The sequence below is a fragment of the Elephas maximus genome, chromosome 13, assembly GCF_024166365.1.
Source record: "Elephas maximus indicus isolate mEleMax1 chromosome 13, mEleMax1 primary haplotype, whole genome shotgun sequence".
NCBI classification, from domain to species: domain Eukaryota; kingdom Metazoa; phylum Chordata; class Mammalia; order Proboscidea; family Elephantidae; genus Elephas; species Elephas maximus.
The window spans coordinates 72,564,516-72,586,416 of NC_064831.1; the positions used below are offsets into that span (position 1 = coordinate 72,564,516).

The window sequence follows — 21,901 nt, forward strand, 5'->3', positions numbered from 1 at the left end:
GAAAGGTCAGTAATTCGAACCCACCAGCTGTTCCATGGGAGAAGGGTGTGGCAGTCTGCTTCTGTAAAGATTTACAGCCTTGGAAATCCTATGGGGCAGTTCTGCTCTGTCCTATAGGGCTGCTATGAGTAGAAATCTACTTGACGGCAGCAGGTTTGGTCTTTTGGTTTCAAGAAGCCCTGAGAGGAGCCCTGGTGGCGCAGTGGTTAAGCACTCAGCTGGTAACCAAAAGGCTGGCAGTTCAAATTTACCAGTTTTTCTGCAGAAGAAAGATGTGGTAGTCTACTTTCATAAAGATTACAGCTTTGGAATCATTATGGGGCAGTTCAACTCTGTCTGTCCTATAGGTTCACTATGAGTCAGAATTGACTTGACAACAATGTGTTTAGTTTGGTTTTAGAAGGAGCCCTGGTGGCACAATGGTTAAGCACTCGGTTGCTAACAGTGGTTTGAACCCATCCAGCAGTCCAGCAAGAGAAATACTTGGTGATCTGTTCCCTTAAAGATTACAGCCTAGAAAATGCTATGGAGCAGTTCTACTCTATAACGTGAAGCCCCTGTGAGTCGAAATCAACTAGATGGCACCTAACAACAAGAGCAAAAGGTTTGAGAACAGCTAAACTAAGTGATCTTTAAAGTTCCTTCCACTTCTTAACCTTTGTTGCACCCTGTGTTCACAGTTCCAGGATAAGGGAACCCCAAAATTAGATTTGTTCTGTATTTTCATTCTAAGACATAGGCCTAAGAATTTATTGTAAAAAAAAAAAAAATGCAATTTACCCAGCTTTCCTCTGATGTTTCACATCAGCATGATAAAAATAAAGCTTTCGTTTTTAAAGTACCTTATGGTTTGCAAAACAATTTCACATCTGCTGTTTTGTTTGTGTTCCTTAATAATCTCTAGTGGCAGATAAGATGCAGCTTGAGCTCTTAAATACAAATAAAAAGAAAGCAAAATGTCAACCACCCACTGTGTATAAGTAGCAAGATTTAGAGATAGCAGAGAGTGAAAAAATGAATTCGTATCTGTTACTCTTCCGTTATTTCATCTAAAATGAATGAAATGTGATATGTTTGCACTGACATAGATAGGGATTACAATAAAATAATGCACGACTCCCCCACATGTCTGTCAGTTCGTCGTACTGTGGGGGCTTATGTGTTGCTGTGATGCTGGAAGCTACGCCACCAGTATTCTGATACCAGCAGGGTCACCCATGGAGGACAGGTTTCAGCTGAGCTTCCAGACTAAGACAGGATAGGAAAAAGGACCCAGAAGTCTACTTCTGAAAAGTATTAGCCAGTGAAAACCTTATGAATAGCAGCGGAACACTGTCTGATATACTGTTGGAAGATGAGCCCCCCAGGTTGAAAGACATTCAAAAGATGACTACGGAAAAGCTGTCTCCTCAAAGTAGAGTCAACCTTAATGATATGGATGGAGTAAAGCTTTCGGGACCTTCATTTGCTGATGTGGCACGACTCAAAATGAGAAGAAACAGCTGCAAACATCCATTAATAATCAGAACCTGGAATGTATGAAGTATGAATCTAGGAAAATTACAAATCATCAAAAATGAAATGGAACACATAAACATCAATATTCCTAGGCATTAGTGAACTGAAATGGACTGTTATTGGCCATTTTGAATCAGACAATCATATAGTCTACTATGCTGGGAATGACAACTTGAAGAGAGGAATGGTGTTGCGTTCATTGTCAAAAAGAACATTTCAAGATCTATCCTGAAGTACAATGCTGTCAGTGATAGGATAATATCCATACGCCTACAAGGAAGACCAGTTAATACTACTATTATTCAAATATACGCACCAACCACTAGGGCCAAAGATGAAGAAATAGAAGATTTTTATCAGCTGCTACAGTCTGAAATTGATCGAACATGCAATCAAGATGCATTGATAATTACTGGTGATTTTAATGCAAAAGTTGGAAACAAAGAAGGATCTGTAGTTGGAAAATATGGCCTTGGTGATAGAAACAATGCTGGAAATTGAATGATAGAATTTTGCAAGACCAACGACTTCTTCATTGCAAATACCTTCTTTCACCAACATAAGTGGCAACTATACACATGGACCCCGCCAGATGGAACACACAAATCAAACTGACTACATTTGTGGAAAGAGACAATGGAAAAGCTCAATATCATCAGTCAGAACAAGGCCAGGGGCCAACTGTGGAACAGACCATCAATTGCTCATATGTAAGTTCAAGCTGAAACTGAAGATAATCAGAGCAAGTCCACGAGAGCCAAAATATGACCTTGAATATATCGCACCTGAATTTAGAGACCATCTGAATAATAGATTTAATGCATTGAACATTGGTGACCGAAGACCGGACGAGTTGTGGAATGACATCAAGGAGGTCATACATGAAGAAAGCAAGAGGTCACTGAAAAGACAGGAAGGAAAGAAAGAAAAGACCAAGATGGATGTTGGAGGAGACTCTGAAACTTGCTCTCGAACGTCAAGCAGCTAAAGCAAAAGGAAGAATTGATGAAGTAAAAGAACTGAACAGAAGATTTCAAAGGGCAGCTCGAGAAGACAAAATATAATGACGTGCAAAGAGCTGGAAATAGAAAACCAAAAGGGAAGAACACACTCGGTGTTTCTCAAGCTGAAAGAACTGAAGAAAAAATTCAAGACTCAAGTTGCAATAGTGAAGGATTCTATGGGGAAAATATTAAATGATGCAGGAAGCATGAAAAGAAGATGGAAGGAATACACAGAGTCATTATACCAAAAAGAATTAGTCAATGTTCTACCATTTCAAGAGGTAGCATATGATCAGGAACCGATGGTACTGAAGGAAGAAGTCCAACCTGCTCTGAAGGCACTGGCAAAAAACAATGCTCCAGGAATTGATGGAATATCAATTGAGAGGTTTCAACAAACAGATGCAGCACTGGAGGTGTTCACTCATCTATGCCAAGAAATATGGAAGACAGCTTCCTGGCCAACTGACTGGAAGAGATCCATATTTATGCCTATTGCCAAGAAAGGTGATCCAACCGAATGTGGAAATTATAGAACAATATCATTAATATTACACACAAGCAAAATTTTGCTGAAGATCATTCAAAAACAGCTGCAGCAGTATATCGACAGGGAACTGACAGAAATTCAGACTGGTTTCAGAAGAGGACGTGGAACCAGGGATATCATTGCTGATGTCAGATGGATCCTGGCTGAAAGCAGAGAATACCAGAAGGTTGTTTACCTGTGTTTTATTGGCTATGCAAAGGCATTCAACTGTGTGGATCATCACAAATTATGGATAACATTGTGAAGAATGGGAATTCCAGAACACTTAATTGTGCTCATGAGGAACCTTTATATAGATCAAGAGGCAGTTATTCAGACAGAACAAGGGGATACTGATTGGATTCAAGTCAGGAAAGGTGTGCGCCAGGATTGTATTCTTCCACCATACCTATTCTATCTGCATGCTGAGCAAATAATCCGAGAAGCTGGATTATATGAAGAAGAAGGGGGCATCAGGATTGAAGGAAGACTCATTAACAACCTGCGTTATGCAGATGACACAACCTTGCTTGCTGGAAGTGAAGAGGACTTGAAGCACTTACTAATGAAGATCAAAGACCACAGCCTTCAGTATGGATTGCACCTCAACATAAAGAAAACAAAAATCCTCACAAGTGGACCAACGAGCAACATCATGACAAATGGAGAAAAGATTGAAGTTGTCAAGAATTTCATTTTACTTGGATCCATAATCAACAGCCATGGAAGCAGCAGTCAAGAAATCAAAAGACACGTTGCACTGGGCAAATCTGCTATAAAGGACCTCTTTGAAGTGTTGAAAAGCAAAGATGTCACCTTGAAAACCAAGGTGAGCCTGACCCAAGCCATGGTATTTTCAATCACATCATATGCATGTGAAAGCCAGACAACGAATAAGGAAGACCGAAGAATTGATGCCTTTGAATTGTGGTGTTGGCGAAGAATATTGAATATACCATGGACTGCCAAAACAACGAACAAACCTGTCTTAGAAGAAGTACAACCAGGATGCTCCTTGGAAGCAAGGATGGCGAGACTGTGTCTTACACACTTTGGACGTGTTGTCAGGAGGGACGAGTCCCTGGAGAAGGACATCATGCTTGGCAGAGTACAGGGTCACCGGAAAAGAGGAAGACCCTCAACAAGGTGGATTGACACAGTGGCTGCAACAATGGGCTCAAGCATAACAACGATTGTAAGGGTGGTTTAAGACCGGGCAGTGTTTTGTTCTGTTGTCCACAGGGTTGCTATCAGTCGGAACCGACTCGACAGCACCTAACAATAACAACAACAATGCACGACTTAATCTTGTGTTCTGTATATCTCAAAAAACTTTGACGTCTATCACTTTATTTTTGCATTTTATCACATAAAAACGTTGCGTGATCTGCGACATTACTCAGATATACGATCTTTCTACTAAGGCTACTCTGTGCGTGATATTGAAACATCACTGGAGGTAGTCAAGAGGTCCAGTCCCTGCTTCTGACTGACTCTGAGTTAGCTGTGTGATTCCGTTTGCTCAATGATCTCATCAGAAAGCTGTTAACCCCTGCCCTGCCAAACTCAAGGGGCTGAAGAGAGGCTCCAATGAGATATTGCTTCTCATCTGAGGGTCTAGGAAGGGCTCTGTCAACTCTGATTTGCAGTTCATACATAATGCACAATTACTACTAATAGGCCTTCTGTTTCCAATGGCATTATATTGATTTTATTTCTGCGTGTTAAGTGCCCTGCAAAGGGAGAATCTATATACACTTAAGCTTACTCTTACTGTAGCTTGCCTTGTACCAGACCTATGTGAGAGTAACTTGAATAACGCAATGGTTTAATTTATAAAATTACAACCCATATGTGGAAAACACATCCTAACATTTTATAGTAGCTTTCCTCAAGAATCCTGTTGGAAACATATTCTGAGGAGGAGGAATTTCAAAATATTTTCAAGAAAACTGGAATGGTCAATAAGAAGGTATTACTTTTTTTTTTCTTATTATTTTACTTACTTTACTGAGGGCTGTAACAACGCTCCATCCTTGGTCCATGTATATGTGGTCTCACTGGGGCTTACAAGGTCACACAGTATATTGATGACCTTGGTCTTTTTTGTAATGTAGACTGTATTTCCCATCCTTGAGTTTATTGTTTTATTAAATGAAATTGCAGAAGGTTGGCTTTGCCTCACGAGAACAGGTACCTCTGGCTTGAATATCAGCTTGCCTGAGTACCTTGCATTTGAGTTTTTGGGCACACTTCCTGTTTCCCTCCTCAGCTGAGCTGCAGGAGGCAGCCCTTCCTGGATGCCCCTCCATTGCATGTCAGCGGACTGTGCCTTAGCTAGTTCAGCCACCAGCTGATATATCACTTGGGACGCAAGGTCATCACTGACCTCTCCAGTTTCCATGAGCTGACTCATGTTTCTTATCAGCTCTTCAAACTGGGCTGTATCCATGCTATATGCCCCTTGTTTAACTGCTGCTTCAAACTGCTTATTCTTCAACTCCCAGGGGTTGGTATTTCCTGCAGAATTGCTGCAGTGGCCCAACAGAGCTCTCAATAAAGGCTGGTTATTAATTTGGCCATCATCTAGATAAAGCTCATTTTTGTCACTCCACATTTGCCGCATTTTATGCCACGTGGCTCCCAAACTATTATCTTGGTTGTGGTCTATCCCAGGATACCCCCTCCTGTGCTCTCTGAGGGCTGGAGGTATGATGAGTCTGTTGTCGGTACCAATCAGCTTGAGAACACCTGTTTCGTGGGCAGTGCCCGCGATGCACCGATACACGCCGATGTCGGAGGCTGCAAGACTGTGGATTTTCAGTGAGCCCGACTTGGTGATGCCCAGTCGCTTGGAGTTCTGCAGACAATGGCCATCCTTCTCCCACTGGATCATAGATTTTCGGAATCGTCGCACTGGGCATTTAATAATCACTGATGTGTTGGGTAGCAAATAGGCTCTGCTGCCGATGGTCAGGTTAACACGCTTCTCTTCCCTCGTCTGAATGTAGACTCTCTGGACACCGAGGATCTGAGGACCCTGTTCACCTAGTTTTGTTTTCACTTCTGGTTTTATTTCTGCAGGAAAAAAGAAAGAAAGAAACACACACCTTAATAATAAACACTGTTTGACTGTACTATTCCAAGGCTGATATAAGCCAACAAATGTATCCTTTTTGTTCTTTTAAACTATTTGAGAATAAAACAGTATATATCCATACCAAAAAAAAAACCAACCAAACAAACAAACCCATCACCGTCAAGTCAATGCTGATTCATAGAGACCCTACTGGACAGAGTAGGACAGCCCTATAGGGGCCCCATAGAAAGCAGACTGCCATATCTTTCTCCCAAGGAGTTGCTGGTAGGTTCAAAAATCAGCATTTCAGCAGCCAAATGCTTAACCACTGTGCAACCAGGGATACTTGTATATATCCATAGATTCAGTTAAATCTCACAACCGTCTATTACTTTAGCAACAAAGAGTGCAAGTTTGACTAAGCTGCAGAAAAATACGTAACTTATTTTATAAAGCTCTGGTTTGGGGAGGCCTGAGGTTGAATAGCCCAAGGAAACACAGGGAATGGTTATTACTACATTTGTTGTTGCTAGGTACCCTCCAGTCATTTCCAACTCATAGCAACCCGACGTACAACAGAACGAAACACTGCCTAGTCCTGCGCCACCCTCACAATCGTTCTTATGCTTGAGCCCATCGTTGCAGCCATGTGTCCGTCTGTCTCATTGAGGGTCTTCCTCTTTTTCACTGACCCTGTACTTTACCAAGCATGATGTCCTTCTCCAGGGACTGGTCCCTCCTGATAACATGTCCAAATACATGAGATGAAGTCTGCCATCCTCGCTTCAAAGGAGCATTCTGGCTGTACTTCTTCCAAAACAGATTTGTTCATTCTTCTGGCAGCTCGCGGTATAGTCAATATTCTTCAACGACACCATAAATCAAAGGCATCAATTCTTTTTTGGTCTTCCTTATTCATTGTCCAGCTTTCCCATGCGTATGAGCCAATTGAAAATATCATGGCTTGGGTCAGGTGCACCTTAGTCCCCAAAGTGACATCTTTGCTTTTGAATACTTTAAAGCGGTCTTTTGCAGTAGATTTGCCCAATGCATTACGTCATTTGATTTCTTGATTGCTGCTTCCATGGCTGTTAATTGTGGATCCAAGTAAAATGAAACCCTTGACAACTTCAATCTTTTCTCAGTTTATCGTGGTGTCATTTACTGGTCCAGTTGTGAGGATTTTTGTTTTCTTTATGTTGAGGTGTAATCCATACGAAAGGTTGTAGTCTTTAATCCTCCCTAGTGTTTCAAGTCTCTTCACTTTCAGCAAGCAAGGCTGTGTCATCTGCATATCACAGGTTGTTAATGAGTCTTCCTCCAATTTTGATGTCATGTTCTTCATATAGTCTGGCTTCTCAGATTATTTGCTCAGCATACAGATTGAATAAAATATGGTGAAAGGATACAACCCTGATGCTGATTTTAAACTTTTCTGATTTTAAAACATGCGGTATTCCCTTGTTTTGTTCAAATGACTGCCTCTTGGTCTATGTATAGATTCTGCATGAGCACAATGAAGTGTTCTGAAATTCCCATTCTTTGCAATGTTATCTTTAATTTATTATGATCCACACAGTCAAATGACTTTGCGTAGTCAATAAAACACCGGTAAACATTTTTTTTGTATTCTGTGCTTTCAGCCAAGTTCCATTTGACATCAGCAATGATATCTCTTGTTCCAAATCCTCTTCTGAATCCAGCTTGAATTTCTGGCAGTTCCCTGTTGATGTACTGCTGCAACCATTTTTGAATTATCTTCAGCAAAATTTTACCTGTAGGTGATATTAATGACATCGTCCAATAATTTCTGCATTCTGTTGGATCAACTTTGGAAAGGGCACAAATATCTTCCAGTCAGACGGCCAGGTAGCTGTCTTCCAAATTTGTTGGCATAGATGAGTGAACACTTCTAGCATTCTATCTGTTTGTTGAAACATCACAACCGGTCTTCTTCAATTCCTGAAGCCTTGTTTTTCGGCAATGCTTTCAGTGCAGCTTGGACTTCTTCCTTCAGTACCATTGGTTCTTGACCATATGCTACCTCCTGTAATGGCTGATCGTCAATCAATTCTTTGTGTGTTCCTTCCATCCTCTTTTGATGCTTCCTGTGCCATTCAATATTTTGCCCATAGAATCCTTCAATATTGCAACTTGATGCTTGAATTTTTTCTTCAGTTCTTTCAGCTTGAGAAATGCCGAATGTGTTCCTTACTTTGGCTCTCAGGGGCTTGTTTTAATTTTCTTCAGCTTCAACTTGAACTTGTATGTGGGCAATTGATGGTCTATTCCACAATCGGCCCATTCCAGTTCTGACTGATAATACTGAGCTTCTCTATTGTCTCTTTCCAGAGATGTAGTCAATTTGATTCCTGTGTATTCTGCCTGGCAAGTTCCATGTGTATGGTCATTGATGATGCTGTTGAAAAAAGATATTTGCAATGAATAAGTCATTGGTCTTACAAAATTCTGTCATAAGATCTTTGGCATCATTTCTATCACCAAGGCCATATTTTTCAACTACAGATCTTTGTTCTTTGTTTCTTACTTTCATATTCCAATCCAGTAATTATCAATACATCGATTGCATTTTTGATCAATTTCAGACTGCAGGCATTGGTAAAGATCTTCAATTTCTTCACCTTTGGCATTAGTGGTTGGTGCATACATTTGAATAATAGTTGTATTAACTTGTCTTGCTTGTAGGTGTATGGATATGATCCTATTGCTGACTTTAGGGTAGAGCTTGAAATGTTCTTTCTGACGGTGAATGCGATGCTGTTCTGCTTAAATTTGTCATTCCAGCATAGTAGGCCATATGATTGTCTGGTACAGCTCACTAACGCCTAGGGTATCAATCTTCCGACATTCCATTTCCTTTCTGACAACTTTTAATTTTCTTAGATTCATACTTTGCACATTGTACATTTAATTATTAATGAATGTTTGTAGCCTGTTTCTTCTTATTTTGAGTAGTGCCACATTAGCAAATGAAGGTCCCGAAAGCTTTAGTCCATTAACATCATTAAGGTCAACTCTACTTTGAGGAGGCAGCTTTTCCCCAGTCGTATTTTGGGTGCCTTTCAGCCTGAGGGGCTCATATTCTGGCACTAATGTCAGACAGTGTTTCACTCTTACTCATAGGCTCTCACTGGCCAATTTCTTTAGAAGTAGATCACTAGGTCCTTCTTCCTAGTCTGTCTTAGTCTGGAAGCTCTGCTGAAATCTCTCCACCACCCTGCTGGTATTTGAAATACTGGTGACATAGCTTCCAGCATTACAGCAACATTCAAGCCACTACAGTAAAACAAACTGACAGACGAGTGGTGGTTGTCTACATTTGGGGAATATCTTTTCTATCTTGTTGTCATATGATGGCTTCATAGTTACCTAGCTTCTAGGTATATATTTCCACCAATAAGGGGTTGGTCTGTTATGTTGAGCCTCTACCACCTGGCACAGAGGCCTTGGGGGAGCTAATATGGCTTAGAGCCCAGAGAACACCAAATCTGAGGAAGTGAGATTGGAAACGTGAGTGAACATATTTGAGAGCTCCGAAAAGGAGGATAAGGTTGGCAAACTTCAGTTAAATTAGTTTGAGGGCCCAAGGAAGCAATGGAAAATAATCAAAGAAAAAAGTCAGAACGCACTTTAAAGCCACACAAATCTGAGTTTGAATCTTAGCTCTGTCACTTGGATAAGTTGTTTAATCTGTCTAAGCCTCAGTTTTCTCATTTGTAAAATGTAGATAATGTTAGTACCTACATCAGGGGAATGTGAAAATTAGATTACTTATATGAAGTTCCCAATGCTGAGCATATAATACGCTCACATATGTGATCGATCTGACCACTGACCAGATGACAAAGGCAGGTCCAGCCAGCAAGCAGGAGGGCAGTCTGCGTGGCAACTGGAGATGGGTCAGGGTCAAAGCAGATACTCTTGAGATCCCTTCCCCCAAGAAAAGTAGCTGTCTCCCATAGTTCACCTGTGGGGAGGTACCAATGTGTTCAGGAGTGATGCTGAGGTGGGAAAACGTGTGTGGTTCCTCTCAGATAATGTACTTAGGACAGTAGCAGGTTGTACGGCATGGGCTGCCGGGCCTGGGAGCACCAGGGAGTCGTAGAAGAGCGACTAGACTCACATGAAAGATATTGCTGGATTCTGAAAGTTGTGAGATTGGGGGCCTCATACCCTTGAAGGACCCCTCTGAAAGGCCCCCCTGTTTTTAGCACTGGCAGGGACATGCTGGGAGAAGAACCAGATTGTGACTCCATTTGGATGGCCTTCTCAGGTCCTAGGCAGTAGGCATAATGTGTTTACTGCTGTCCTGGTTTGGCCAGAAGACCTCCTCGGGTGGCTCATGAACCTTCTAGGGTCTGGTTGCACGCTGAGACATACTGGTCCTACTGGTTGTTGTTGTTAGTTGCCATTGAGTGAGTTTTGACTCACGGTGGTCCCCTATGTGCAGAGTAGGACTGCACTCCATAGGGTTTTCAAGGCTGTGACCTTTCAGGGGCAGATCACCAGGCCTTACTTCTGAGGTACCTACGAGTGGGTCTGAACTACCAACCTTTAGATAAGTAGTCTAGTGCTGAACCATTTGCGCCACCCAGGGACTCGAGATTCAAGAAAAGAACAGGGGTGGCTCCTCGGTTGCTGTGGTAGAGAATGCTCTTGGTGAAGCAGCAAAATGACTTTGCCTGCAAATCCCGGAGAAATGCAGTAAGTAGATCAGGCCTACTGTTCTCAGGAAGGGTTCAGTATTCTGCCTGTAGATACTCTCTCGGCTCATGTCTAAGTCGATCCAGATCACAAATGTGTCCTTTTGGGAATACAGAGTATCCACAGAGGATGCCAACCCTGGTGCCAGCCAGTTAAGGCATGTAGATATTCTTTTAATTGGCAGCATAGAATTTCGAACTTACTGCTGCTTAATAGGAGCCCTGGTGGCGCAGTGGTTAAGAGTTCTGCTGCTAACCAAAAGGTCAGCAGTTTGAATCCACCAGCCGCTCCTTGGAAACCCTGTGGGGCAGTTCTTCTCTGTTCTATAGGGTCGCTATGAGTCAGGATCGACTCAACAGCAACAGGTTTGGCTGCTTAATAGCTATCAAAAGCAGAAAGAAATGTATGGGGGATTTCCTGATAAATTTACAGTCTATCTGTTACTATAGGCAGGGATGGTATTCAAAATAATTAACAATCTGAACAGCAATGGCAGCGAACAATCAGAATAGATGTTGGCTGTAGTCCTGAAACAGGGTTTTGGAGTCCCCCTGATGCACCGGGTGTTACCTCTTTAGTTGCTAGATCATGAGGAGGTCAGGCAGCTCCTGGCAGAGGGGCCCAAGCAGCTGAGAGACAGCTGTGGACTTCAGGCAGTGGCTTTTTACTAATCGTTTGGAAAGCATTTCAATGTTTTAATAACCAGTGTGGATATAGGGTATGAGCAAATTTAATATCAACCCTGACCACAGGTATTGTAAAGCAACAGTTCTCAAAGTTTGATGCACACTGAATCACCTCTTATTCTTTTTCTTTTGTTTTTTGTGAACAATTCCTACTTGTCTAATTCAGTGGCATCGATCAGTTCTTCAAGTCGTACAACCACTATCGATCACTATCCTTGTCCAAATTATTCCATCACCATTAACATAAACTTAGTGCCTCCTAAGCACAAACTCCCCCTTTCCTCCTCTCTCCCACCCTGGTTACCACTAATTATCTTTGGTTTCTATGTATTTGCTTATTTTATACAAGTGCAATCAAGACGTACTTGTCCTTTTGCGACTGATTTATTTCGCTCAACATAATGCTTTCAAGGTACATCTATGTTGTGGCATGTGGCATACATCAGGACTTCATTTCTCTTTAAGATTGAATAGCATTCCGTTGTGTGGACACACCACATTTTGCTTATTCATTCTTCCGTTGATGGACATTTAGGCAGTTTTCCACCTTTTGGCTATTGTGTAAAGTGTAGCAATGAGCACTGGTGTACAGGTTTCTGTTTGAGTTCCTGCTTTCACTTCTTCTGGGTATATACCTAAGATTGGGATTGCTGGGTCATACAGTAGTTCTATGTTCAACTTTTTGAGGAACTGCCAAACTCTTCTCCACAGTGGCTGTACCATTTTATATTCCCACCAGCAATGGATGAGGGTTCAAGTTTTTCCACAATCTGGCCAACGCCTAGTGTTTTCTGTTTTTTTTGATCATTGTCATTCTAATGGAGAGGTAGGTGGTATCTCACTGTTGCTTTAATTTGCATCTCTCTAAGGATGGCTAATGACCTTGAACATCTTCTCATGTGCTTCTTGGCTATTTGAATATTCTCTTTGGTAAAATGTCCTTAGCTGTTTTTTTGACTGGATTGTCTTTTTGTTGCGGAGTTGTAGAAGTTATACATATGTGTATATATATATAATATATATATACACATATATATACATACATACACTGATATACATACATACATATATATATATATATATATATATATACTATATTAGACCCTTATTGGATATATGGTTTCCAAAGATTCTTTTCTTAACCTATACATACTGTCTTTTCACTTTTTGATAAAGTGCTTTGATGAATAAAAGTATTCAATTTTTATGATGTCCCACCTATTTTATCTTTTACTGCTCCTGTTTTTGTTATCATATCTGATAATCCATCCTTAAAAACTAGGTCTGGCAGTCATGACCCTATATTTTCTTGTAAGAATTTTATGGTTTTAGTTTTCACATTTAGTTCCTTGATCCATTTTGAACTGTTTTTTTTTTGCATATGATGTGAGTCATGGATCCCAAGACGCACCTGTTATTTATTCACTTATTTTTAAATCTCAATGCCCTGAATCCCACCCCCAGAAATTCTGATTTATGGGATGTGGCCTAGGCATCAGAATTTTTAAGAGCTCCCCAGGCGACTGAAATATGCAGCAAAGTTTGAGATCCTCTGCTCTAGGGTGGATCCCGGGATTAAACCAAAGCAGCAGAAAAAGGTGTTCCTGCCTCAGCTTCTTTTACTGCAGAACATTTTGATGTGATGCTGCTGGTCAGGAGGGAAGAGTAAATAAGAAATAGCATCCGTGTGGTGAGAGCCCTACCAAAGTCTTCACAATAAGCATTCATTTCTTACCTAATGAATACTGAATTGTGTAATCAACCAGGCTGCTTGTTTCAAGATGGCTCTTACGTGAGCAAGTTTGGAGCCAACTTTGTAGCCACATGTAATAAGAATGTAAAATTCAAAACATGATCTCGCATTAGCCTTCTTTGTTTGTTTACCTTTTTAATTTCTCACCTGCTTTTAAGTTCATTCATCTGGTTGTATTATATGGATACTTAAAAGTGGCCTATTGTTTTTGTAACAAGGCAGGATATGTCTATGTGTATATGTATGTATCTGTATACACACACATCTACGTACACATATTGTCTTTTTTATTGTACTTTAGACGAAGGTTTACAGAGCAAATTAGTTTCTCATTAAAAAATTAATACATATATTGTTTTGTGACATTGAATGCCAACCCCACATACATATTATGATTATTATTATTACTACTACAACTTAAGAGGATCCAGCTGAACACCCTGTAGTTTGAAACTTCCTGCCTCATTGGGCTGGTGCAGAAGCTCATGTGGGCAATGAAGTACAGCTGTCTAGCTGAATGGTTCAGGCCGGAATGCATGGAAGCTGGCACCAGGCCCACAAAGCAACCTGACGCCCTGGAACCAACCATGGAGAAGGGGTCTAGTTACCTTCAGGTCTACTGGTAACCTGACGTCCCTCAGGTGAGCATGAGACTTAGAATAGATGAGACCATGATTGTTTACAAGCAATTGCCAGGCTGGCTCCTTACTTGCTTGTGTCCTGACTTCACTCCAGTCATATCCCTGCCATGACTCTTCCAAGGCGGGCTGTGGAGTTGCAGGTGGTAGGCTGAGTTCAGCCTCAGTGGAAAGCCCTGCTCCAAATGGTGGGTAAGCCACATGAGAGCCCAGCTGCTCCCTCTGGTCACATGCCCATTCACTGGAAGACAGGCCCTGCGACCCCAGCTGACCCCCTTCCTAGCCCTGCTTGGGCAATTGCTCACACTAGGGTCCAGACTAGTTCAGTGAGCAGGTGTGCCTGGGGACTTTGCTGGGCTTCCAGCCAGAGGTAGAAATGCATGGGCACTGCCAGGCTCCACATCTTGGGCCAAGTCCTCTCTTGGGACTCCTGTGAGCTTCTTTGGAGCAGTGCCTGGAGCATGGCGTCATCATAGTTGTGGGGCAAGAAACTGGTCTGGTTTTGGGTGACTGCCTCCTCCTGCATCTGCAGGTGCCCACAAAATGCAACACCTGCCAAGCCTGACGAGGCAGGAGCATCATCCACTCTGCAGAGTGGCCAGGCACCTGCAGCATCCTCCTGGACGGGCTGCTGAGTGTGCAAGGGTACCAACCCATTTCTCCACTCTGCTGATGTCAGAAATGCCACATGCAGAGCTTTTCTAGAAAATCAAAAGATTTTTCTTCAGTATGTCCTCTCTCTGGGGCTTTGTGCCAATCTTCCACACCCAATTAAGGTCAACTCTAGGTGCCCTGAGGCTGTCTACAAGCAATTGCCTCTGCTGGCTCATTGCTGGCTTATGTCCTGCCTTTACTCCAGTCGAATCCCTGCCATGGACTCTGAGTCTTGGTGCCACGCCAGGTTCCTACCCCAGCCATATGGGCTGGATATTTACACTTGGTCTCGCCAGCATCTGACTCCTGCCACTCCCTAATGGGCTTTGGCTGAGACACAGCCTCTAAGCCTTCTTATTACCCTGCTGGAACACTGGCCTCCTCAGAATCCAGCCCTGAATCTGGCTGCCTGGCTGGCACTTCCACTGTGAGTGGAAGATCTGACAAGCTCGTTTGAAGCTGTATCAAGAACCTGGGCAGATTTTTTGGATTCTCTTCAGGTTTCCCCAAGGGTAGGAACACAGGTAGTTCAGAGGGGTAGGATGGAGCCGTGATTGGCTATGGTAAGCCTGAAAGGGTGATTTCTACTTACACACTTCTATTGTACTTTACAACCATATGCAGCCTGGTTGCTTCTCCCAGAACCCCCATTAGAAGCTTTCTGAGCAAGACCACCAATAGCCCCGTAATTGAGAAATCCAGTGGCTTCCCTTCAGTATTCTTACTTAACCATCCTATGGCATATGGCACCATTAATCACTCACTTCATGCAGAAGGAAACCCTGGTGGCGCAGTAGTTAAGTGCTACAGCTGCTAACCAAGAGGTAGGCAGTTCGAATCCACCGGGTACTCCTTGGAAATTCTATCCGGCAGTTCTATTCTGTCCTATAGGGTCTCTATGAGTTGGCATCGACTCAACAGCAGTGGGTTTGGTTTTCTGGGTTCATGCAGAAATCTCTGCTCAAGTTTTTTCAGCCTTTTCTTCTGGTCCTTTCCTACCACTTTGTTACTTTCCAGGCTCCTCTTTCACTGACTATTCCTTCAGTGTTGCTGCCTCACAGGTGCAAGTGCTTGACCACTTTTCTTCTTGCTCTCTGCTTTTCCTTGGATAGTTTTGTAGTTTTAACTAGCGACTATCGGTTAATGCCTCTCAAGTTTATCTGTCTAGCCTAGACCTCTCTCTGTGGAGTTACAGGCCTGATTGTCCACTGCTTACTAGAAATCTCTTTTTAGTGCCTCAAGTTTAAAATATCATAATCTAAAACACATGACCTCTGTCCCCTTCTTCCTGTATTCCTTAAGTTAATGGCATCACTTTCCACCAAGTTTCTCAAGTCAGAAACTAGAGAGACACCCTAGATTCTTTCCTGTCCAGTGGTGCACTGGCTCTAGCTCTCAATGACTCATAAGTCAGTGAAACTGTAGCAACTGTCCCCAACTCTGCATTCAATGATGTCACATTGATAACTGGAAATTAGCTATAGTGGTAGTATTCACACCATGGAAATTGGCAAACAAAACAAATGAGAGCTTCCCACCCTCCATCCAGAGCTGGTTGTTAAACATTTACTCTATTAGGCATTATCCTATTGTAAAACTGTAATAGGGCTTGGAGGTGGTGAGGAAACTAAAAATAACATTTTTTGAGAACTTACTATGTACCTAGGTTCTTTCTAAGCATTTCATAGGTATTAACTCATGATTCTCAAAATAATCCTATAAAGAAGGTACAATTACTACTCCCATTTTACAGATAAGAAAACTGACACTCTCAGAGATTAAATGACTTTCCCAATGTCACATGATGAGTTACTGGAAGAACTGGGATTTGAACTCAAGTGAGCTGGCACTAAAGGCAGTACCCTTAACAATGTCATATCACCTTTCAGAGATTAAATGCAACTGAGGAAGCTTATTGGGAGATGTGGGGTTTGTGCTGGTCCTTCAAGAATGGAAAGAACTTTAGTCGTTAGATATGGCAGAGGTAAGAATACCAGCAAGGGGTAAAAGCCTGAGGTGAGAAAGTGCAGGGAATGTTTGAGGAGAAGCAGGCAGGGGATGTAACTGCGCTGTATCGTACAGGTGCACTGCTGGCCTCTAACCCAGTGCTGTTGAGCTGATTGAGACCCATAGCTACCCTGTAGGGTTTCCAAGTCTATACATCTCTACGGAAGCAGACATCTTTCTCCTATGTATGGAGCTCCTGGTGGTTTCTTACTGTCAACCTTTTGATTAACAGTTGATCTCTTAAACTACTGTGCCACCAAGGCTCCTGCTGGCTCTAGGGGGAGTGAAATACATCTTTCCCACCTGCCCTCAACACCAATGCATACAAAAATGGTCAAATGAAGGGCAAGAAAATTTACCCTTCTAAAGACGTAAGAAGCCCTGGTGGTGCAATGGTTAAAGCACTTGGCTGGTAACTGGAAGGTTGGCATTTTGAACCCACCAGACACTGCACAGGAGAAAGATGTAGCAGTCTGCTTCTTCCATAAAGATTTACAGGCAGGCTTTGAAACCCTACAGGGCAGTTCTACTCTGTCCTAAAGAGTCACTAGGAGATCGACTTGATGGCAGTATTCGGTTTTTTGGTTAAAGAGGATGGACTTATGCCCAAGGTCATGGATTAGGACATGTTTTCTAGAAGAGGAGCCTTGAAAGGGAATAAAGATCACAGCACAGCTAGGCTTGGTGCTTCTTGTCTTCAGATCCTTTCCATAATGGAGTGGTTGGGCTTATAAAGAAGACCATACATTTGAGTCTGGGAATGGGGAAACAGGGTAGATTTGAGATGGAGGAGAGAAGAAATTTAGGTCATTATACTACCTAGTCTTGGTATTAGTAGTGGAGTACAAGACAAAGTCATCAGAAGGGAGATGTGACCTTGGGGTTAGTACAGTTGTTAAGAAATTGTTGTGGTCAATTTCTACAGAATTCTTAGGAAATAAGAAAAAAAAAAAAACAAAACACATTTCCCAACTAAATCCAGGTACCATAGATATGAACTATTTTTAATCAGCATGGGGATATTACACCTTTTAGCATATTTCATTAGCTCAGTCCAGGAGGAGAAAATCACCTGAAAAAGTAATACCAAAGTTGAAGGGAATCAGCGTGATCAAGGCAGTGGGTTAAGAAAGGGCATAAATATCTGGTGATATAATTGGTTATGTGAGTGATTAGGGTATGCCAGCTAAGTGGAGTCATTTCTAATGTAAGGGCAGAAAGTTTGGGGACAATAGAAATATAAGAACCAGAGGTCACAGCGGGGGATTAACTAAATAAGCAGATGGAAGAGCAGGAAGCCATTTCTGCATGCTAAATCATGAGAAAATCTAAAGGGTCACCATGTCAAGGGGCTGGGGTCCATGGAATTGATGAGGTTGGGGAACTGAGCTATCAGAGTGTTAGGTCATTATCATGGATATTGGTTGTCCTGGATGTTGGCAAATGTTGGAGAGGAAGACTGGACCTGGTGGTGGTGTGTCCTGGAAAAAAGTACAGGGTATCTTGTAGGTCTGTCCACTGAAGGTGTGACGAGGGCAGTATAAGTACTAAGTGTGTGACGACAATGGGATTATGGTACAGAACTAGCAGGGGTAGGGAGGATGGGAGGATACCAAGCTCATCACTTGGCCCTGTGGTAGGGTGGTGGGGAGAAAAGGATGCCATATGAGAATGTGGAGGGAGAAGCCAAGTTTCAACAAGCAAGGGCCATTGATCAAAACTGATGGCATGAGGCTAGGCTACAGCTGAAGTGGAGGCCCCAGCTTAGGGTGATTTGGCAGTGAGCATGCATTCCCATTGCTTGTCTGCTTCCATGACCTACATGTTCGCAAGCCAGGGAGTGGGGTGGGGTGAAGGAGAAATATTACTGTCTTTTTTTTCCCCCTAAAACTTAAAAATTTACTCTGTTCTCTGCTACATGCCATAATAATTTATAATTTCATCCTGTACCACACTGCATGCCCTAATAACCACGATGTATTCCCACATGTTATTCTGTTATTATTTTAAAGGAAGTTGCCAGTAGTACTCTAATTTCAGTCTTCTCTAAGGCAGTTTACAGTCTAGCCACATTGCTATGCAACCATCCACAATTAATAAATATTAAATAGATAAGCAGTTCAAACCATGACACTGCGCCATATGCCGCAGACATTCCCTGAATTCCAAGACACTTTTTTTTTTTAAAAAAACCAATGCTTGGAATCTTGAGATTTTCAAATTTTGTTTTCAAAGAAGACCCGGGGAAAAAAAAATGGTAATGTTGTCCATGAATCAGCAGAGAGGTGGCTAGGAACATGGGCTCAGGAATTGGACAGGTTTATGGTCAAGCAGGCCAAGGGTCCAATTTGTAGCTATAAGGCCTTGGGCAAGTCTCAGACCCTCTCTCAGTCTTGGGTTCCTTATCCCTAAATGGGGATAATACTGTCTCACAATGGTGTTGGAGGGACTAAACAGATAATGCATGCAAGAATCCCCACATAGTACCCCACATAGTAAGTACTCAATAAATGTTATTCCCCTACCCATCCCCTCCCCCCCCCCCCCGTTTTTACTCTTTGTCTGATTTTGTTTGTGAATTTCTCCGGAAAAGCTATTGGTAAACATATCTATATCAATTTATATTTCATATATCTATCTATATATTATGTAAGTACATGTATATAAGGAGCCCTGGTGATGCAATGGTTAAGGTGCTCGACTGCTAGCCTAAAGACTGGCTGTTTGAAAGTACCAGCAGCTCCATGGAGGAAAGATGTGGCACTCTGCTTCTGCAGAGATTTACAGCCTTGGAAGCCCTCTGGGGTCACTATGAGTGAGAATTAACTCGACGGCAGTGGGATATGTATATATGGTAAGAAGAAATCAGAAATTATTTATATACACATAAAAATATATATATGCTAGGCAATATTAAGGCAATATTAAAATAAGATTAGTTCATTTCTGGGTTGTTTTTTTTTTTTCCTTACCATAAGCTCAGGAGGGTCCTTGAGGTAATGAACATACTTTACAGATGAAGACAATGTAAAAAACAAAGCTGAAAATGGGCCCAGGAGCTGCGGGTTCCCAGTGTGCCTGTTTCCTACCTCCCAGCCTCCCCACCCCACCCACTCTGCTGCTTTATTTTCAGTTGCTGTAGGTCAGCCCTCAGCTGATCTACTATAAACTCCTCCCTGCAATGGACTCACACACATGTAAACGTGTATCTCTCATGTACCTTGCAAATACAGCTGAATACTACATAATACTACCTTTTAAATATAACAAAGGCATACTATTTACCCTTCATACTAAGCTTATTGTTTCTAATTAATTGAAGAGGTGTACCTACTGCCATCTTTTTAAACCAAAGGTATTTCATGTTTGCATCCTCGTTGGTTTTAGATTACGTATAAGAAACAATACTTGGAAACTTAAAATGTTTATCTCTTCTACTTTTAATAGAATGAATCTGTCATGGATCGAATTATGTCCCCACAAAAATGTGTGTGACAATTTGGCTGGGCCATGATTCCCAGTATTGTGTGGTTGTCCTCCATTTTGATTGTAATTTTATGTTACAGAGGATTAGGGTGGGATTGTAACAACCTTACTAAGGTCACATCCCTGATCCAATGTAAAGGGAGTTTCCCTGGGGTGTGGCCTGCACCACCTTTTATCATAAAGAGATAAAAGGAAAGGGAAGCAAGCAGAAAGTGGGGGACCTCATACCACCAAGAAAGCAGTGCTGGGAGCACAGCACGTCCTTTGGACCTGGGGTCCCTGTGCAGAGAAGCTCCTAGTCCGGGGGAAGATTGATGAGAAGGCAGGCAGAGAAAAAAGCCTTCCCTTGGAGCTGACACCCTGAATTCGCACTTTTAGAATACCTTGCTGTGAAGAAATAAATTCTTCTTTGTTAAAGCCATCCACTTGTGGTACTTCTGTTATAGCAGCACTAGATGACTAAAACAGAATTCAAATACATTACTAACAAAGTAAACTAGGAAATATTTCAATTTAATTTCTACAAGTAATACTCAAAAATTCTAAATGGAAGAAATCATGGTAAAGTGGAGGATATAAGGAAATATCAGTCCAAGTGAGGACACCTAAGAGATGCACTGGGCGGACATTTCTCAACATTGTACCATTTGCTGCGTGAAAAAAATTCTGGGTTGTACTTGGTTTGTTTTACCCACAGATAGGACGCATATACAGCATACAGTGAAACCTGCCAGAGCCGGAACGCAATAGGACTGCCTGGTTTTTCCAGGTCTCACAAGTTTTCTGCCTTTGAAAGGGTGTAGTCTTATCACTTGTTTTTCTGAGTCTCGCAAGTTTTCTGCCTTTGACAGGGTGCAGCCTTACCACTTTTCTATCGCTTGTTTTAGTGGAAAATATTTGAGTGTTCTTTTTCTGACAGGTTTCTACCTTACACAGGTTTGGTTTTCCCAAGTTTTTCCTGTATGTGTCCATATATGGAAATGAAAATATTGGGACAAGATAGATCAAATCAGCATATCTTGGTGAAGCATGGGCACACATACTTACTGTTGCATGCAGGCATCTGGCAAGATTTCACGAGCGGTGGCCCTGGGAGATCCTTGCACATCGCTTCACCAAGATGGACACGCCGGCCTTTGGCTGTCAGCCTTTGACATACCTGCTTTCTTCGCTGGATTCCAACACCACAGCTGACAGAACACTGGAAGAGAATTATGCAACAGAGTCAAATGGAGCATGAGCAGAATAAATCGCAGCCAACAACAGCAAATCTCAGTTGGTGAAACGAAAGGGAATTTCATATAGGAACATGCCAGTAAGTGAGCCATTTCCTAGACTTAAACATCTTTTATGATCTAAAGAGCTTTTCTCCTACTCTTTGTCCCTCTTTCTTTTTGGTAATTTACTTATTGTAGGATTTTATTTTTGGTATAGTAATTGAAGTATAATTTATTTTTCAGCTATTTATTTATATAGTAAAATGATTTTACTCTTTAAAAAATAAAACATACCCATTATCAAGAATTTAAGGAAATAGAAAAGTATAAAAAGGACAATTAAAAAAAATCATATAGACTGCTATATATGTAAAAACATTAATATCTGACAACCATTGTATTTCAAATTTTAACTGAAAAATTTAGTGCAGCTTTGAATTATGGTATTGGTCTAGAACACTGAATATACCATGGACAGCCAAAAGAACGAACAAATCTGCCTTGGAAGAAATACAGCCAGAATGCTCTTTAGAAGCAAGGATGGCAAGACTTCATCTCATCTACTTTGGACATGTTATCAGGAGGGATCAGTCCCTGGAGAAAGA

At 41.8% G+C, this 21,901-nt stretch overlaps 1 protein-coding gene across 2 annotated transcripts in view; it reads right to left on the bottom strand.

Annotated features, from left to right (window-relative positions):
• The window catches only part of ADAMTSL3 (ADAMTS like 3), a 419,630-nt gene that overhangs the window by 72,668 nt on the left and 325,061 nt on the right, over positions 1-21,901 (bottom strand). For both annotated transcript variants that reach the window (XM_049906188.1, XM_049852500.1), the window contains exons 20-21: positions 21,127-21,280; positions 5,058-6,129 (exon numbers count right to left, since the gene is read on the bottom strand). In XM_049906188.1, the coding sequence (XP_049762145.1) occupies positions 5,058-6,129; positions 21,127-21,280 (1,226 nt within the window). The remainder of the gene's footprint in view (positions 1-5,057; positions 6,130-21,126; positions 21,281-21,901) is intronic.